Source organism: Myxocyprinus asiaticus, chromosome 30 (genome assembly GCF_019703515.2).
Source record: "Myxocyprinus asiaticus isolate MX2 ecotype Aquarium Trade chromosome 30, UBuf_Myxa_2, whole genome shotgun sequence".
Classification (NCBI taxonomy): Eukaryota; Metazoa; Chordata; class Actinopteri; order Cypriniformes; family Catostomidae; genus Myxocyprinus; species Myxocyprinus asiaticus.
Genome location: NC_059373.1, coordinates 18,816,006 through 18,832,222, shown reverse-complemented (window position 1 = coordinate 18,832,222; position 16,217 = coordinate 18,816,006). Strand labels below are relative to the sequence as shown.

Sequence of the window (16,217 nt, the reverse complement as noted above, 5' to 3'; positions counted from 1 at the left end):
TTGTACCGCCGCTACCATATGTCTGTAAAGTAACTTAATCCATCCAATAAAAGTATACCAGTACATTTCCAAAATCTTAAAAAGATAATCCCATTATACCACATCAAATGCCTTTTCAGTGTCAAGTGAGATGGCAGTGACCGGAGTCTGATCATTTGCCACTGACCACATGATACTGATGAAATGCCTAATGTTATCAGAAGAGCTGCAGCCCTGACTAAACCCCACCTGATCTATATGTATAAGAGATGTCATAACTTTACTCAATCGATTAGCCAAAATTTTTGACAGTATTTTTACCTCTAGCTGGATCAAGGAAATTGGACAGTAACTCATACTTGCTTGGATCTTTGTCCTTTTTAAGAATCAGACTAATCTAGGCTTGTGTCATGGTTGGCTGAAGTTTTCCACTCTTTAATGATTCTGTATAAACTTCTAACAAAAGTGGAGCCAGTTCTATAGTATAAGATCTAAAAATTCAGCAGCAAAGCCGTCCGGCCCCGGAGCCTTGCCCGTAGGCAAGGCCTTAATTACCTCACCAAGCTCCTGCAAGTTTATCTCAGAATCAAGATAATTTTTTTGCTCAGTCATAAGTTTAGGGAGTTCTTATGGTTCCACAAAGTTTCTAATATCTTCATCAGTAGACGAAGATGTGGAACTATAAAGATCAAGATAGAATTCTTTAAAGGCATTATTAATATCAATGGCCAAGGTAAATATTTCACCACCAGCAGATTTCACTGAGGGAATGATAGAAAAGACTCTCTCTGTTTTATTTATCTAACCAAAAGCTTCCCTGCTTTGTCCGCCGACTCAAAGTATGACTGTCTTGCCCTGAATAGCCAAAACTCCACCTTCCGTGACAAAATAGTATTATATCTGTATTTCAATTGGATCAGTTCTCTGAGGCGCTTCAGCTCTGCTTTTTGTTTTCGTTTTTCTCCCCAATTTGAAATGCCCAATTCCCAATGGGCTCTAAGTCCTTGTGGTGGCATAGTGACTCGCCTCAATCCAGGTGGAAGAAGATGTATCTCAGTTGCCTCTGCGTCTGAGACTGTCAATCCGCGCATCTTATCACATGGCTTGTTGAGCGCGTTACCGCAGAAACATAGTGCATGTGGAGGCTTCACGCTATTATCCGCGGCATCCATGCACAACTGACCACGTGCCCCACCGAGAGCGAACCACATTATTGCGACCACAAGGAGGTTACCCCATGTGACTCTACCCTCCCTAGCAATCGGGCCAATTTGGTTGCTTAGGAGACCTGGCCGGAGTCACTCAGCACCCTGGATACGAACTCGCGACTCCAGGAGTGGTAGTCAGCGTCTTTTTCTCGCTGAGCTACCCAGGCTCCCTGCCTCGGCACTTTTAATATTCCCTTCCAACTCCACGAGTTCTCGTGCTTTGGGTTTTTTGATGAGTGAGGCATACTGTATGATCTGGTCCCTAAGAACCGCCTTAAGTGCCTCCCAAGCCATGCCCATAGAGGCTACTGAGGACCAGTTGGTCTCCATATAAACATTGATTTCAGCATTGTTGAAATTCAGGATTTAGCAAAAGGGATACATTAAAGTGCCAACTATATGATTTATTTTTCTCTGTATGTGACAACACCTCTAAACTCACCAGGGCATGATCTGAGACTAAGATATTTCCAATTGAGCAATCAACAACAGATGACATGAGGGACTTAGATATAAAAAATAGATATATTCTAGAATAAATCTTATGACTGATGAAAAAAATTATAGTCCCTACCAGATGGGTTCAAAAGTCTCCAAATATCTGTAAGACCAAGATTTTTACACATCTTGTGAAGCGTCAGTGTTGCTCTAGGGAGCTTACACACTTTTGCTTCACTACGATCAAGGACTGAGTCCAACAAAAGATTAAAGTCTCCTCACAATATTATATCATGAGGGGTGCCAGCTGCTTGCAACATCCCTTCAAGATCTATAAAAAAGCCCTGATCTTCAGCGTTAGGTGTGTAAATATTAGCCAAAATCAACCTTTGCCCCTGAATTTCTGCTAAAACAATAAAGACTCTTCCTAATTTATCTTTAATCTGTTGACATTTGAATTGTAGATGTTTACTTATCAATGAAATGACTCCAATGCTCTTACTCGAGCCAGCACTAAAGAAAACATGTCCACCCCATATCTTCACATATTTTTCAGCTTCCTGCGGGGAAAGATGTGTTTTTTGAAGAAACACTATATCATATTTCTAACGTTTAAGAAAAGAAATAACCTTCCTTCTTTTTATGGGGTGCCCCAGCCCATTCACATTCCACGTGGAGAGAGACAATCCCCTCATATTAACATCTGACATTTTGGCATATTAGAAAAATGTATTGTGTGTCAAAAAGAAAATTATAAAGACCATATTCCAACATTAGTGCAACAATCAAACCCTGAACTTCCCCCGAACCAAACAAACAGAAAAAAGAAAAACATGGGCATTAACCCATGCGCATGACAGCGCCAACTGGTGTCCATACCTCTAAACTCAAACAGTCCATGTACGCCTACGAGAGCCCCCGCGACAACTTTGCCGTCGGATTGCTCAAGTCCAATGCTTCTATACTAATTTTGTGAGACAGAATTACATAACAGAAAATAATCTATAAAACAAACTCCATCTAATAAGTGGAATAAACACAAAAAACGTGTAGATTCATACACATAACTGTCCCGAAGTTGTGTTCCTCCACCAAACAAGCTCCAACATCTAGCGGAACCAGCACAAAAATAAATAAATAAAAAAGGGCTGTTCAGTTCTTCGGGCAGTCAAACTCACTCCAATGTCCTGCAAGAAATATTCCACAAAACCAACTCTAGCCGACAGGAGGCATAAGCACCAAAAACGTGCAGATTCATCCACAATCTATCCCGCAGAAATGATACTACACAAAACAATCTCCAGCCGCTAGGCGGAACCAGCACAAAAAGAAACGAAAAAGGCGCCCAGTTTCCTCGGACAGTCAAGTGTATGTTCAGTGAGTCAGGTCCACTAGGCAGCAACATTAAAATCACCAAATGGCTTACTCACTTCAGTGTCTTTATGAAGGACAATGCTTACTTATCCTTAGCATCTATTTTCAGTTTGGCCGGAAACATCAGAGCAATCGTGACCTTCCATTGATGTAAGAGATTCTTGCATTCCTTGAATCGATCATGTTTCTCTCTTGTCGAATTCGCGAAGTCTGGGAACAAGAAAATGCTGTGGTTCTTCCAAGAAAGCCTTCCTTTACTCCTTGCCTGGTGTAACAAGATCTTTATCAGATGATCTCAGAAATTTGGCCAGAATTGATCGGGGCCTGTCTCCCTCCACGGATCTTCGAGCCAGAACTCTGTGAGCTCACTCGATTTCCAGCTTATGGCCTGTTATGTCAAGCAGACTCGGAAAGAGCTCATCTAGGAATTTCACCATATCTCGGCCTTCCTCATGCTCAGGAATTCCAACAATTTGGACATTGTTTCGTCGATTACGATTCTCCAAATCCTCCAGTTTTTCTCAAACACGTTCCAAGTCTATCGTGGTCGCTAGCAGGTTAGCAGCTAATTCCCTCTCCAATGACTCCAGATAATCGATCCGTTTCTCGACGTCCCCCATTCTTGTAACCATCTCAGAGAATTTAGTCTCCATGAAAGTGATCAATCGACGTATTACAGCAAGATCCACCAAGTCTGCAACGACCTTCATCAGCACTGCTGGCACATTCATCAATTCACGCCAGATTTCTTTCAGTTCACCGTCCGAATTGAGTCCGGGGCTTTCGGCCTGCTGCTGCGGGGAATCTGCTTGAGCACGTAAGTGTCTTTTAATGTCTCCAGAGCCCGAGGATTTTGAATTCTTTGACATATTGTCTTCCTCGAACAGTTAAGAAACAGGGTGTATGAATCTCACCAGTTTATGACACAAATAGTATTAAAACTAGCAAAGTGCGTAGAGCTCGCCATTCACACGTCCGCTCCTCGCATGGCGTCACGTGACTTCCTCTTTGCATCCTTTTTGAAGCTTAATAGTATTGGCTTCAAAATTCCTCCTTTTCTATTCCATTTAAGAAGTCATACAGGTTTGGAAAGACATTAGGCAAAAATTGTATTTTGGGTGAACTATCCCTTTAAGGAAAGGATCATGGTGGATCTACTGATAAGAAGAATATCCATTTTAAGTGTAAAAGGTTAAACCTACTTTTGAAATGTGAAAGTAACCCGCAAAACCATTGTAAATGCACCATAAAAACAAGTGTGTCCTGGCACAGCTGACTAACCCTCACAACCCCTCATGAATCCTTCCCTCTGCCTTGTGTGTCTCTTCAGTCAGCTCGTATCTAAAAAGCGGGGTTTCTTCCGGATTCATGCTGGCAGTAAGCAGAGGTATCCTGTGTGATGTACCTGTGCACACCAAGCATGATCTGTTGCACCCCTAATGCTTGAAACTCTCTGAGCCTTACTGATCCAGTGCAGCGAGACAGACACTTATACAGTAGTGTCTTCTGTGATTATGCATTCATGTGTTTCTTGTTGTGGCAGTAGTATAGAATTCGCAGACAGTTCCATATGCATATTACCAGATCACAGTCTAAACAGTTTAAAGTCTCAATATATGGTATTGGTACATTATATCATTTGAATTTAATTATTTATATGGATCATGCAAAGTTTTTTTTTTTTTTTTTTTTTCCCTTTTTCTCCCAATTTGGAATGCCCAATTCCCAATGTGCTTTTTAAGTCCTCGTGGTCGCGTAGTGATTCGCCTCAGTCCGGGTGGCGGAGGACGAATCCCAGTTGCCTCTGAGACCGTCAACCCGTGCATCTTATCACATGGCTTGTTGAGCGCGTTGCCACGGAGACGTAGCGCGTGTGGAGGCTTCACGCCATCCACTGTGGCAACCACGCGCCCCACTGAAAACGAACCACATTATAGCGACCACGAGGAGTTTACCCCATGTGACTCTACCCTCCCTAGCAACCGGGCCAATTTGGTGGAGTCACTCAGCACGCACTGAGCTACCCAGGCCCCCTGGATCATGCAAAGTTGATTATTACCAGAGCTAATGTTTAGCTGTGTCCTTCTTTTTGTGTGCAATTCTGTTACCCGTGATTTGTCCTCCACTACAAAAAGTCAAACATCACTTAAAGTTTTTACACACACACATACACACAGACACACACACACACACACACACACACACATGTTGGTGCAGCTATCATTATGAGGACTCTCCATAGACATAATGATTTTTATACTGTATGAACTATAGATTCTGTCCCCTAACCCTACCCCTAAACCTAACCCTCACAGAAAACTTTCTGCATTTTTACATTTTCAATAAAACATCATTTAGTATGTTTTTTAAGCGATTTGAATTATGGGGACACTAGAAATGTCCTCATAAACCACATTTATAGCATAATACCATTGTAATTACCAGTTTGTAACCTAAAAAAAAGTCCTCGTAAACCACTTAAACCTGCCCACACACACACACACACACACACACACACACACTCATTTGGACTCAGCATGGCAGAAAGAAAAGAACATTTGTCTCAATGTTTAGACAAATTGTAGTGTTGACAGTATTCGTCAAGCTCAATCATTTAAAACTGTTACCAAAATTCTTTTTAAGAAAAATGGTCAATCAAATATTTTTTTGTAATTTATGAGAAATTAGTTTATCAATAACTACAAATCATCATTTGGTCTCAAATTATGCAGCATCTACTGACTGATTCTTATTTATTTTATTATATAAAATAGCAAGCCTGATATGAAATTGGCTTTGTATAAAATAAAGGAGCTCATGTAATATTTCCACCTGATGTTAACATTTTATGAAGGTTTTATTAAGGTTCACTCGCCATTTGCTGAAAAAAAACAAAAACAAAAGCAGCAATATTAAAGAGTTTAGGCTCTAATGTGTACCCTATTCATGTACTCCAATAAAAGAATCAACATAGTTGATATTATACAGTAGATAAACACACTGTGGAGAGTGAACTTATTTCATTGTCATCTAGTAATTCTCAGACTGGATTTAGTGCATTCCCCATAAAGCTGTAAAAGACATAGGCTGCACTGGCTCAATAATCTCAGTCATTTCTGCCCTTTAATATGTGAGAGCCTGATCTGAGAAGAGGAGTATACTTTTGCTCTGCTGAATGCACACTGTTGCGCTCTGCATGTGTGCACAGATCAAAGATAAACCATGTGTTACTGAGCTCTGAATCTATTTCCTTCATGGTTTATTTTGATATGCATGTCAGTTTTATTTAACGGTTATTCTTGGGATGTTAAATCACTAGAGTCTTATGGCATGTTGTAGCATTTGGATGCAGGAATATCAAGACTTTTTGGACAGAGCTGTTACATTTTGTAGGTGAGGTATGAATGAGTTTAAGTGTCTTTCTGAAATTTAGGCACAAACATATCACTTGCATGCTTAGATTGAGTCATTATACCTATTTATGAAGAAATGAGTCTTAAGCAAACATTAGCATGCTGTATGTAACAGATATAAACTGAGTTATGAGGTCTGCTCTTTAATTGAAAGTACAATGTGCATGAGGCTTGTGAACTTACTCGCATGAGAAAGAAACATTGTTTAATGTAATATACTCTGTCAAAGGTCATCAATTTAGACTGTAGAAAATCATAGTTTCAGGCATATTATAATTATATTAATTTAATTTAATCAAATTACTGTAATTTCATACTTTTACCAAGCATATAGAAAAAAATACCCACTTCGGCTTGTTTCTTCCTATTTGTTTGTATTTTTTATTGGTCAATTGCACTGTATTTGCACCATGCATGATTTTGCTTGATTCCATGGATTCAAAGAGTGTTCTTGCATTTCTCCAGTTGCTGCCTTTGATGGCATGCCCTTCACTCCCAGTCCTCAGAATCTCTCAGTCTTTTCAGTTTAAGAATTAAGTTTAAGGACTGCTAATTTTCTACCTTAACTATTTAAATATGAATCCAAATAGCCGTACGTACACCACAACACCTCAAACATGCAACTGTATTTCATTCATGAAGCCATCTTTAAGAACCACAGTACAGGACACAGATGAAGTGAAGAACAGGCTAAAGGTTGTATATTTATTTGAGTGGAGGGTGTAACTCATCCTAAAACTCAAATTCAGGTCCTTTTATCTAAAACTAATGCACTGGGGGAATCTTAATCAGTATTTCATAGTAAATCATCTTATTTTCCAGTAAAAATATCTAAACATACTTAAAACAACAGACATTTATATAAGCAAAATTGTGTGTGACAATAATATTTGTTTTCAATCAAATTGGCCAATTTCTTTTTCAGAATCATAATCAAATTTATTGCAAATTTGTTGGCCAAGTTAGTTGCACTCACAAGGAATTCGCCTTGTCAGGTTGTTTCAAAACAATCACAGCATACAGTATCAATACAATATATACATACATTTTTTGTGAAAGTGCAATTTAAAATTAAATAGTCAGTGTGTAAGAGAATACATAGCGGTAATAACAGAATAAATAGGAATGAAAGTTGAAAATATGTCCAGTGCATATTAAAAAATATACCATACAGAAAGTCTGTATAGTCTGTTATCTTTTTGTATTATTTTATTTTTCAATGTTAAACTAATGGGGTCTATTAATGAGGGACATGCTGCTTTTTAGGTACAAATATCACTGAACTGTTACATTTTTGCTTAAAAACAAATAAAACGAATAAACTTGACACATAAACTTCACTTAAAATGAATTATCTTCATCTTTGTCTTTGTATCTTGCATAATTTAGCTTCTCAAATGTATCATTTGGATGTTTTAAGGATGTTTATTGTGAAAACGAGACAAAAATAATTTTTGCAGTGTGTTGCTCCCGTAGGCACATTACATAAATTAGGTCTTGACAACATTAAATAAAACACATCTTACCATGAGATTGTCTCTAAAAAACAGAATCATCCAGGACATGTCTTTCCTGTAGAAGGATGGAATTATGTGATGCTCACACTAAGGTCAAATATATCATTTTAACAAACCATTTCTTTGTTCTGTGGTGTTAGTGTTACCTTGTAAATTATACTAACCACTTGCTGATAGATCAGTGTTTCCTTTTGTCTGTTTGTCTCTGCTGATTTGTTTTCTTACATAATCAAACATTTTCTCTAAGGTTTTTTTTTTTTTTACATTGACATATAGAACAAGTCAGCTTTACATAAGACACACAGAAAACAAAGATTGTGATTCATTTCCTTGTTTATCATCAAATCAGATCATTCCTCTAATTCTCTCGCCAGTGGGAAAATGGGATTCCGTGACCGCATTAGGATGAACAGTTCCCGTTCTTCTCAGGCTATCCGGAGCAAGGCTTCTCCTCTGCCCCTAGAGAATGTTTCAGAAGCCACCAGCCCTGGCAAGGTCCAGAAAAGCTGGAGTTTCAACGATCGTACTCGATTCCGTACCTCTCTCCGTCTAAAACCACGACCTGCTGCAGATGGTACCTAACTCTGTCCAAATGTTTACCTTTATACAGTCACACCACACTCACATACAGTACATTATGCTTATCTAATTATGGTTTGATCTCTTATAGCTGACGGAGTGGGAGAAGAGAGCACAGAGGACAAATCTTACTGTGATGTTGCCATGGAAGATGTGATACCAGCAGTAAAGACCCTAATTCGAGCCGTTAGGTGAGTGAAGGGCTGGGTGGGCAAATCACTAAATTTCTAGTCTTAAACTACATGGCTCACTTAATGAACAACTACTCTCAGCTAATGTCACCATGCATGCCATTCAGTTTGAATGAATAGTCTTCTGCAAAAGGGACCTCAGTATAGAATCTGCTCTGTCAGCCGTGACCTTTTCACAGTGCAATTACATCAGCTGACCATTATGGAGACAAAGCGGGGTGAGACTCTTACAGGGCATGGCAACCTTCAGTTGCGGGTCCTGCCTCTGCTTAATCAAGCAGAAAGTAATACTAGATGTTCTAAAAATATTGTAAAGCTCTTACTGAGAGGTATGTGCCCTCTTTCAGATTGGTCAGTGTAGTAAGATCTCTTAGTAAATGTACAGTATGTGCAGATAGGGATGCAACCCCCTCAAAGTTACAAAAGATTTTATAGTGCTAGCAGAAGCATCTGCCATCCAGTTGCTTTGACTGAACAAACACAGAAGCAGTAAAACTGCCATCTTACTTTGATGTTACATTACATAATTAATGTTCAGGAGTCAAGCTAAAAAAGTTCATACATTAGGGTTGGCTGAGGACAGGGGTATTCTAAAGGTGCCCATATAATGATACACCCGTACATTGCATTGCCATCCAGAGAGAGAGAGTCAGCATTTTAAGGAAACCCTTGGAGGATGGAAATAAATGGGATTTCTTTTTCCCCTTCTCTCCTTCTCTTTTTCCTTACCCTCTCTTTTATCCACACCTGAGACCCGCCGTGGCAAAATATGCAACTACCTGCAAATTTAAAAGAAGAAAAAGAATTATACAGACAGCAAAAAGCCTAAACACTGGAGTCATCAAGAAACTTGTTTGTTCAGTGGGGGGAGGTTGATGTGAGTTGTGGACCAGCTGTGGACTTCTTCGTCTTCTCAGATCTCCACTGAAACTGCACCATCACCCAGGCAGAGAAGCACACGCAAGCTGTTCCAGCAAAACAATGACTCTTTAAAATAATAATAATAATAAAAATAATAATAAAGACATAAAGTCCTTCTCAGTACGTAGATTTTACCTGCAGCTGACTTTTGTCCAAGCTCAGTTTCCCCTTCTGCTGGTTGCTGATGGATCGAGAGCTGATTCTAGTATTCTGAGAGATTAAATCAGTATTGCCATGTGCAGTTATTATAAGTGACTTTGGACTTGTTTTTTCATGAAGTTGCTAAATAAATATGAGCATATATTTCAGGGTTTTGGGCCCCCACAGCACAATGAAGTATGTCCAAGCTGCAATCTACTGTATATAACATTATTATTAATCAGTACTAGTCTGTTTCCCCTCTTCTCCCATGTTTGTGCTTTTACGAAACCCTCGCTTAACCCTAAAATGTGTAAATGTGCTATTTTTCCTTTCCCCAAAGCACAAGCAAGATTTTAATTGATTTAGATGGCCTGTTCTTCATGAAACCTGGAGAAAACGGGTTGCTTATTTTGGTGGGGCAAGTCGCTTATTACAGACAGGGTATCCTCTTCAGTAATATTCACTGTTGTTATCTATCACAGCCAAGTATGACAGTTTTAGTGGAACTATTTGCTGATGTCCGGATTTCTGTTGAGCCAGCAGGGCCAGATAATGCAGGTTTGTAGAGGGCTAACATGCCTCTGTCTCATCTCCCCTGGCTGTGACAAACTCTTTAACATCTGGCAAAAGCACTTTACATGAAAAATTAAGCAGTGTGGCCCATGGCAGTCAAGGGCATCTCTAGCCCTGCTCGACTGCAAACAGTAATATATAGTGTAGAACTTTTTCAGCCTCTTTCTTGTTTATGCCTACAAAAGATCTCAGAGATACAAGGAATATTCTGAGTCAGGGTTGATCAAATCACTTTACTTACTCTTTCTGTAATTAATCTTGTTACACATATTAATCTTGTTCCTCATTACACAGCTGTTTGCTTTTGTTTGTATTATTGCTGTTTTATTTCATCCTGTAATGCCTATGAGGCTTCTGGTTTTGCATCTAGGGTCATTGCAATATTTTTTTTTTGTTTGTTTGTCTCATCCAAATGTAGGATTCTTAAATTCCTGGTGGCCAAGCGAAAGTTTAAAGAAACCCTGCGACCATATGATGTAAAGGATGTGATTGAGCAATATTCAGCTGGACATCTTGATATGCTTGGCAGAATCAAAAGCCTGCAGATGAGGTTTGGTCAATCAAAATAAAATAAAGCAATCTTTCCAACAAGCAGCATGTAATTACACTATTTTAGCATAAATTAAATAAAGACAATTTAAAAAAATAAAGATTCCCTTAAAGCTTTTCCACAAAGGTCAAGTTTAAAACACTTTACTATTTTTTTTTTATTAATTAATTAATTTATTTATTTTTTGAAAGGGTGGATCAGATTGTAGGCCGTGGTGCCATTCCATCAGATAAAAAGGTGAGGTCTGAAAAAGGAGAGAAAACAACTCCCGAACTGGAACACATGGATGAATTAAGCATGATGGGGCGTGTAATTAAAGTGGAGAAGCAGGTAAGCTTAAAAAGTTATGAATATTGAGAATATAGGGAGAGTGATCCAGCATTACCCTTCCATAATTGAATGCCATTAAAATCTATAATGTAAAATTGACAGTTCCGACTATAAATTCTACTTGAGCCGCATTCAAACCATTCGTATATGCAGATACACTCACATCTATGATCAGACATTTTATATTGACAGGGGTTCAATAATGCACAGGCTTTCACAGGCTTAAGCTCAGGGGTCCAGATTCCAAGGGGGGGCAACTGGCCGTTTGCTAAAGTAGGGTGGTCTGACAGCGAAACACAGAGAGAACATAAGCAGTGTATTTAAGTGGAGTGGATTTCCCTTCCCCATTCTGTAATTATTCTGAAGCATTCTGTACTCACTCTGCTTGAACTCCGCTCTGGGATTTACATATCCCGCACCTCACTTTTATTAAATGTACATATATAAATGGAATGGTATATCACTATATAATTATCAGGAAAATGACTCAACAGACTCAAGATGGCACCGAGTATGGCTGCTGCGTTGCAAAATCCGACACAACATAGTAGTGTTTTGTTTGTTTTGTTCACAATTCTTATGCTTTTTGTCTTGGATGTTGTCTGCCTTATTGTCTATGACAGACAAACACTTTTGGACATTGGTTCAGCAATTTCACACCGTTAACTGGACTTCAAATTCCTCAATGCCGACCCGCTGTTTACAAACATGCAAGCGGAGCCCTTTGTCTGGGCAGTCCGGACGCGGAAACGCAGGAGGAAAAGGGGAAACGGAGCCGGCGTTCTCATCAGAGTAAGACGCCGCGCAAATCGACCCCCGCTACCCAGTATTCTACTGGCAAATGTTCAGTCTCTGGATAACAAGCTCTGTGAGCTGAAAGCGCAGATCTCTTTCCAATGAGAGACGAGGGACTGCTGCATTGTCTCCCTAACAGAAACTTGGATGTCTGCGGAGATTCCAGACTCAGCCATTGAACCCGCGGGGTCCTCCGTGCACCGAGTGGACAGAGCGAAAGACCTCTCAGGTAAAAGCAGAGGTGGTGGTGTATGTTTTATGATCAACAAATCCTGGTGTGATCAGAGGAACGTACATTCTATCAAGTCTTTCTGCTCTCCTGATCTGGAATTTCTCATGCTTCTGTGTCGACCATTCTGGCTACCGAGGGAATTCACAGCGGTCATTATTACAGCTGTGTACATCCCCCTACAAGCTGACACAGACCGGGCACTCAAGGAACTGTATGGGAGTATAAGTGAGCAGGAAACCGCACACCCTGAGGCCGCGTTCATTGTGACCGGGGACTTTAATAAAGCCAGTTTCAAATCAGTCGCACCAAAATACCACCAAAACATTAGTTTCAACACACGAGGGGACCAGGTTTTGGACCATTGCTACTCTCCCTTCCGGGATTGCTACAAATCCCTTACAGGCAGAAACTGAAACAGGAAGCACCCACCCTCAGAACGATCCAGTGCTGGTCGGACCAGTCAGAATCTACGCTACAGGACTGTTTTGATCACACGGACTGGGAGATGTTCCGGTCCGCCTCTGATGACGACATCGAGCTTTACGCTGATAGCGTAATATGTTTCATCAAAAAGTGCGTGGAGGACGTCGTTCCGACCAGAACAACACGGATATATCCGAACCAGAAGCCATGGATAAATAGCGATGTTCGCGCGGCACTTAATGTGCGGACCTCTGCTTTCAATTCCGGGAATGTGGAGGAGCATAAACAAGCCAGTTATGCCCTCCGAAAAATCAGAACAGCAAAACGCCAGAACAGGAACAAGATTGAAGGACAGTTTAACACCACCAACTCTAGAAGCATGTGGCAGGGAATTAACATCATCACGACTTTAAAGGGAATAAAAACTCTGCCATGAACACCGCTGCCTCTCTCCCGGATGAGCTAAATACTTTTTATGCTCATTTTGAGGGAAATAACACCGCCCTCGCAGAGAGAGCTCTCGCGGCCGAAGCTATAGAGGTTAGTTCACTCTCCGTCTCTGTAGCAGATGTAACCCGATCCTTCCGACGGGTGAATATCCGCAAAGCCGCGGGCCCAGACGGCATTCCAGGTCACGTCATCAGAGCGTGCGTGAACCAGTTGGCTGGTGTTTTTACAGATATTTTCAACCTTTCCCTCTCTTTGTCTGTAGTCCCCACATGCTTTAAAACATCCACCACTGTGCCTGTTCCAAAGCAATCAAAAATAACTTGCTTAAATGACTGGCGTCCTGTTGCTCTGACCCCCATCATCAGCAAATGCTTTGAGAGACTAATCAGAGATTACATCTGCTCTGTGCTGCCTCTCTCTCTAGACCCATTGCAGTTTGCTTACCGCAGCAACTGCTCCACTGATGATGCCATTGCATCTACAATACACACTGCTCTCTCCCACCTGGAAAAAAAGAACACTTATGTGAGAATGCTGTTTGTAGACTACAGCTCAGTGTTCAACACCATAGTGCCCTCCAAGCAAGATGAGAAACTCCGGGCTCTGGGCTTAAACAGCTCGCTGTGCAGCTGGATACTGGACTTCCTGTCAAGCAGACGCCAGGTGGTTAGAATAGGCAGCAACATCTCCTCATCACTGACCCTCAACACTGGAGCCCCACAGGGCTGTGTTCTCAGCCCACTCTTGTATTCCTTGTACACACATGACTGTGTGGCAACACATAGCTCCAATGCCATCATTAAGTTTGCTGATGACATGACGGTGGTAGGTCTGATCACTGACAATGATGAAACAGCCTACAGAGAGGAGGTGCACACTCTGACACACTAGTGTCAGGAGCACAACCTCTCCCTCGATGTCAGTAAGACAAAGGAGCTTGTGGTGGACTTCAGAAGAAAAGACAGAGAACACAGTCCCATCACCATCAATGTAGCACCAGTGGAGAGAGTCAGCAGCTTCAAGTTCCTGGGTGTCCACATCACTGAGGAACTCACATGGTCCATCCACACTGAAGCCGTTGTGAAGAAGGCTCATCAGCGCCTCTTCTTCCTGAGACGGCTGAGGAAGTTTGGAATGAACCACCACATCCTCACACAGTTCTACACCTGCACTGTAGAGAGCATCCTGACTGGCTGCATCTCCGCCTGGTACGGCAATAGCACAGCCCACAACCGCAAAGCACTGCAAAGGGTGGTGCGATCTGCCAGACACATCATCGGAGGTGAGCTTCCCTCCCTCCAGGACATATATACCAGGCGGTGTGTGAAAAAAAGCTCGGAGGATCATCAGAGACTCCTGCCACCCGAGCCATGGGCTGTTCTCACTGCTACCATCAGGCAGGTGGTATCGCAGCATCAGGACCCGCACCAGCCGACTCCATGATAGCTTCTTCCCCCAAGCAATCAGACTTTTGAACTCGATCTCTCACGATCAAAATACATCAGCACTGCACTTTATTACTCTTACTCTTATATCTCACACTGGACTGTCATAAATTATATTATTATTATATTATATTCTCTCTTAACAACTTACTATCAACCGACAGCCTGAATGTCAATACAGTACAATACAACCTACTGTACATTCTTTATATACTACTATACATATTGTTTTTGTTTTTTTTTATTGAATAATGTGTATTTATATTGTGTGTATTGTATACTGTACAGTGTATGTTATTATTTGTATATTGTTGTGTGTAATTATGTGTATATTAGACTTTAAATTGTGCTGTGTTAATTTGATGTTATTGTAAATTGGTATATGTCTCATCACTGTCACGACTGCTATGTTGATCGGAACTGCACCCAAGAATTTCACACACCATTGCACTTGTGTATATGGCTGTGTGACAATAAAAGTGATTTGATTTGAGCAGCAGGTAAGTAGCAACAACTTAATCTCCATGGCGTGTTTCCCAAAATCATCGTTATCTCAATAGCATATCAACGTTCTTAAATTAACAAGTTGTAAGACCACTTGTAAGACCATTATTTGCAACTATCTCTCTCACATCTTTCACAGATGTAAGAGACAAATTTAATTTTTTTAATAATTTGTACTGATACATTTTGATTCTTGGAAAGTCATTGTACTACACTGTAAAAATTGCCAGGATTTTACAAGATTTAACAGTAATTTATTACAATAAAATATTGCTTTCAATGCAGGCTATGCCATTTTCTGTTATAGCAACAAATTACTTTCAAAAAGAAATAACATTATCACTGCACTGCATTGTGGGATAATTGTGTTTCGTCATCATTATGGTGTTTAGTGTTCCCTTTGAAAGGGAACTTTGACATATTTAAAGTTAATCAATTTTCTTCTAGCTGGTGCGATTGTGTTTTAACTAAGAACATTATTCTGTGCACTGTGCTGAAGGGAGAAAGGGAAAAAAATGATGTAATTAAACAATGAGGTAGTGATCTGTTCAATGTGAAGTCACACTATATAGCTGTATTTTAATTGTAATAAATTGTAGAAATAATACTGTAAAATATACTGTGAAAGTCATGCAACTAGTAGCCAGAAATGTACTGTAACTCACACTACGTAATTTGTTTTTATTTTACACTTTTTCCGATGATAAACATTTTCCGTGTCTTTGCGCATGCGACATGATAGGTGTATATTTGACAAAAAAAACTCCTGGACATATTGGCAAAAGTTCAGCACCAGCGGACCGGACAGCTCCTGTATCGATGAACTTGTATAAAGAACAAAAAAGGCTGTATACAGGCTTTATATTGATGCACCAGTTTTGCTTGCCAATTCTAAAAAGCATCAATAAATGTAACCATGTGCTTACTTAGTATCGATTCAAACAACCTGATCTTTCGAAAATTTTATAGCTGTTTTTTTGCTAAATGACATTATGTGGATCATTACATGTGTTGCAGCAGTTCCAAGGTGAAATGTCCACTGAGTGACGTTGAAAGTGAGTGAAATGTTCTCCCAAACAGTTGAGGTTTCACTCTATTAAGTTTTAAATCAACAAACCTACCTACCTCCCTACCCTAAACCTAAAACCTAAACC

At 40.2% G+C, this 16,217-nt stretch overlaps 1 protein-coding gene across 3 annotated transcripts in view; it reads left to right on the top strand.

The window, feature by feature from the left end:
• The window catches only part of LOC127421311 (potassium voltage-gated channel subfamily KQT member 4-like), a 121,691-nt gene that overhangs the window by 101,541 nt on the left and 3,933 nt on the right, over positions 1-16,217 (top strand). For all 3 annotated transcript variants that reach the window (XM_051664298.1, XM_051664297.1, XM_051664299.1), the window contains 4 exons: positions 8,304-8,503; positions 8,600-8,699; positions 10,753-10,884; positions 11,076-11,214. In XM_051664298.1, coding sequence (XP_051520258.1) covers positions 8,304-8,503; positions 8,600-8,699; positions 10,753-10,884; positions 11,076-11,214 — 571 coding nt within the window. The remainder of the gene's footprint in view (positions 1-8,303; positions 8,504-8,599; positions 8,700-10,752; positions 10,885-11,075; positions 11,215-16,217) is intronic.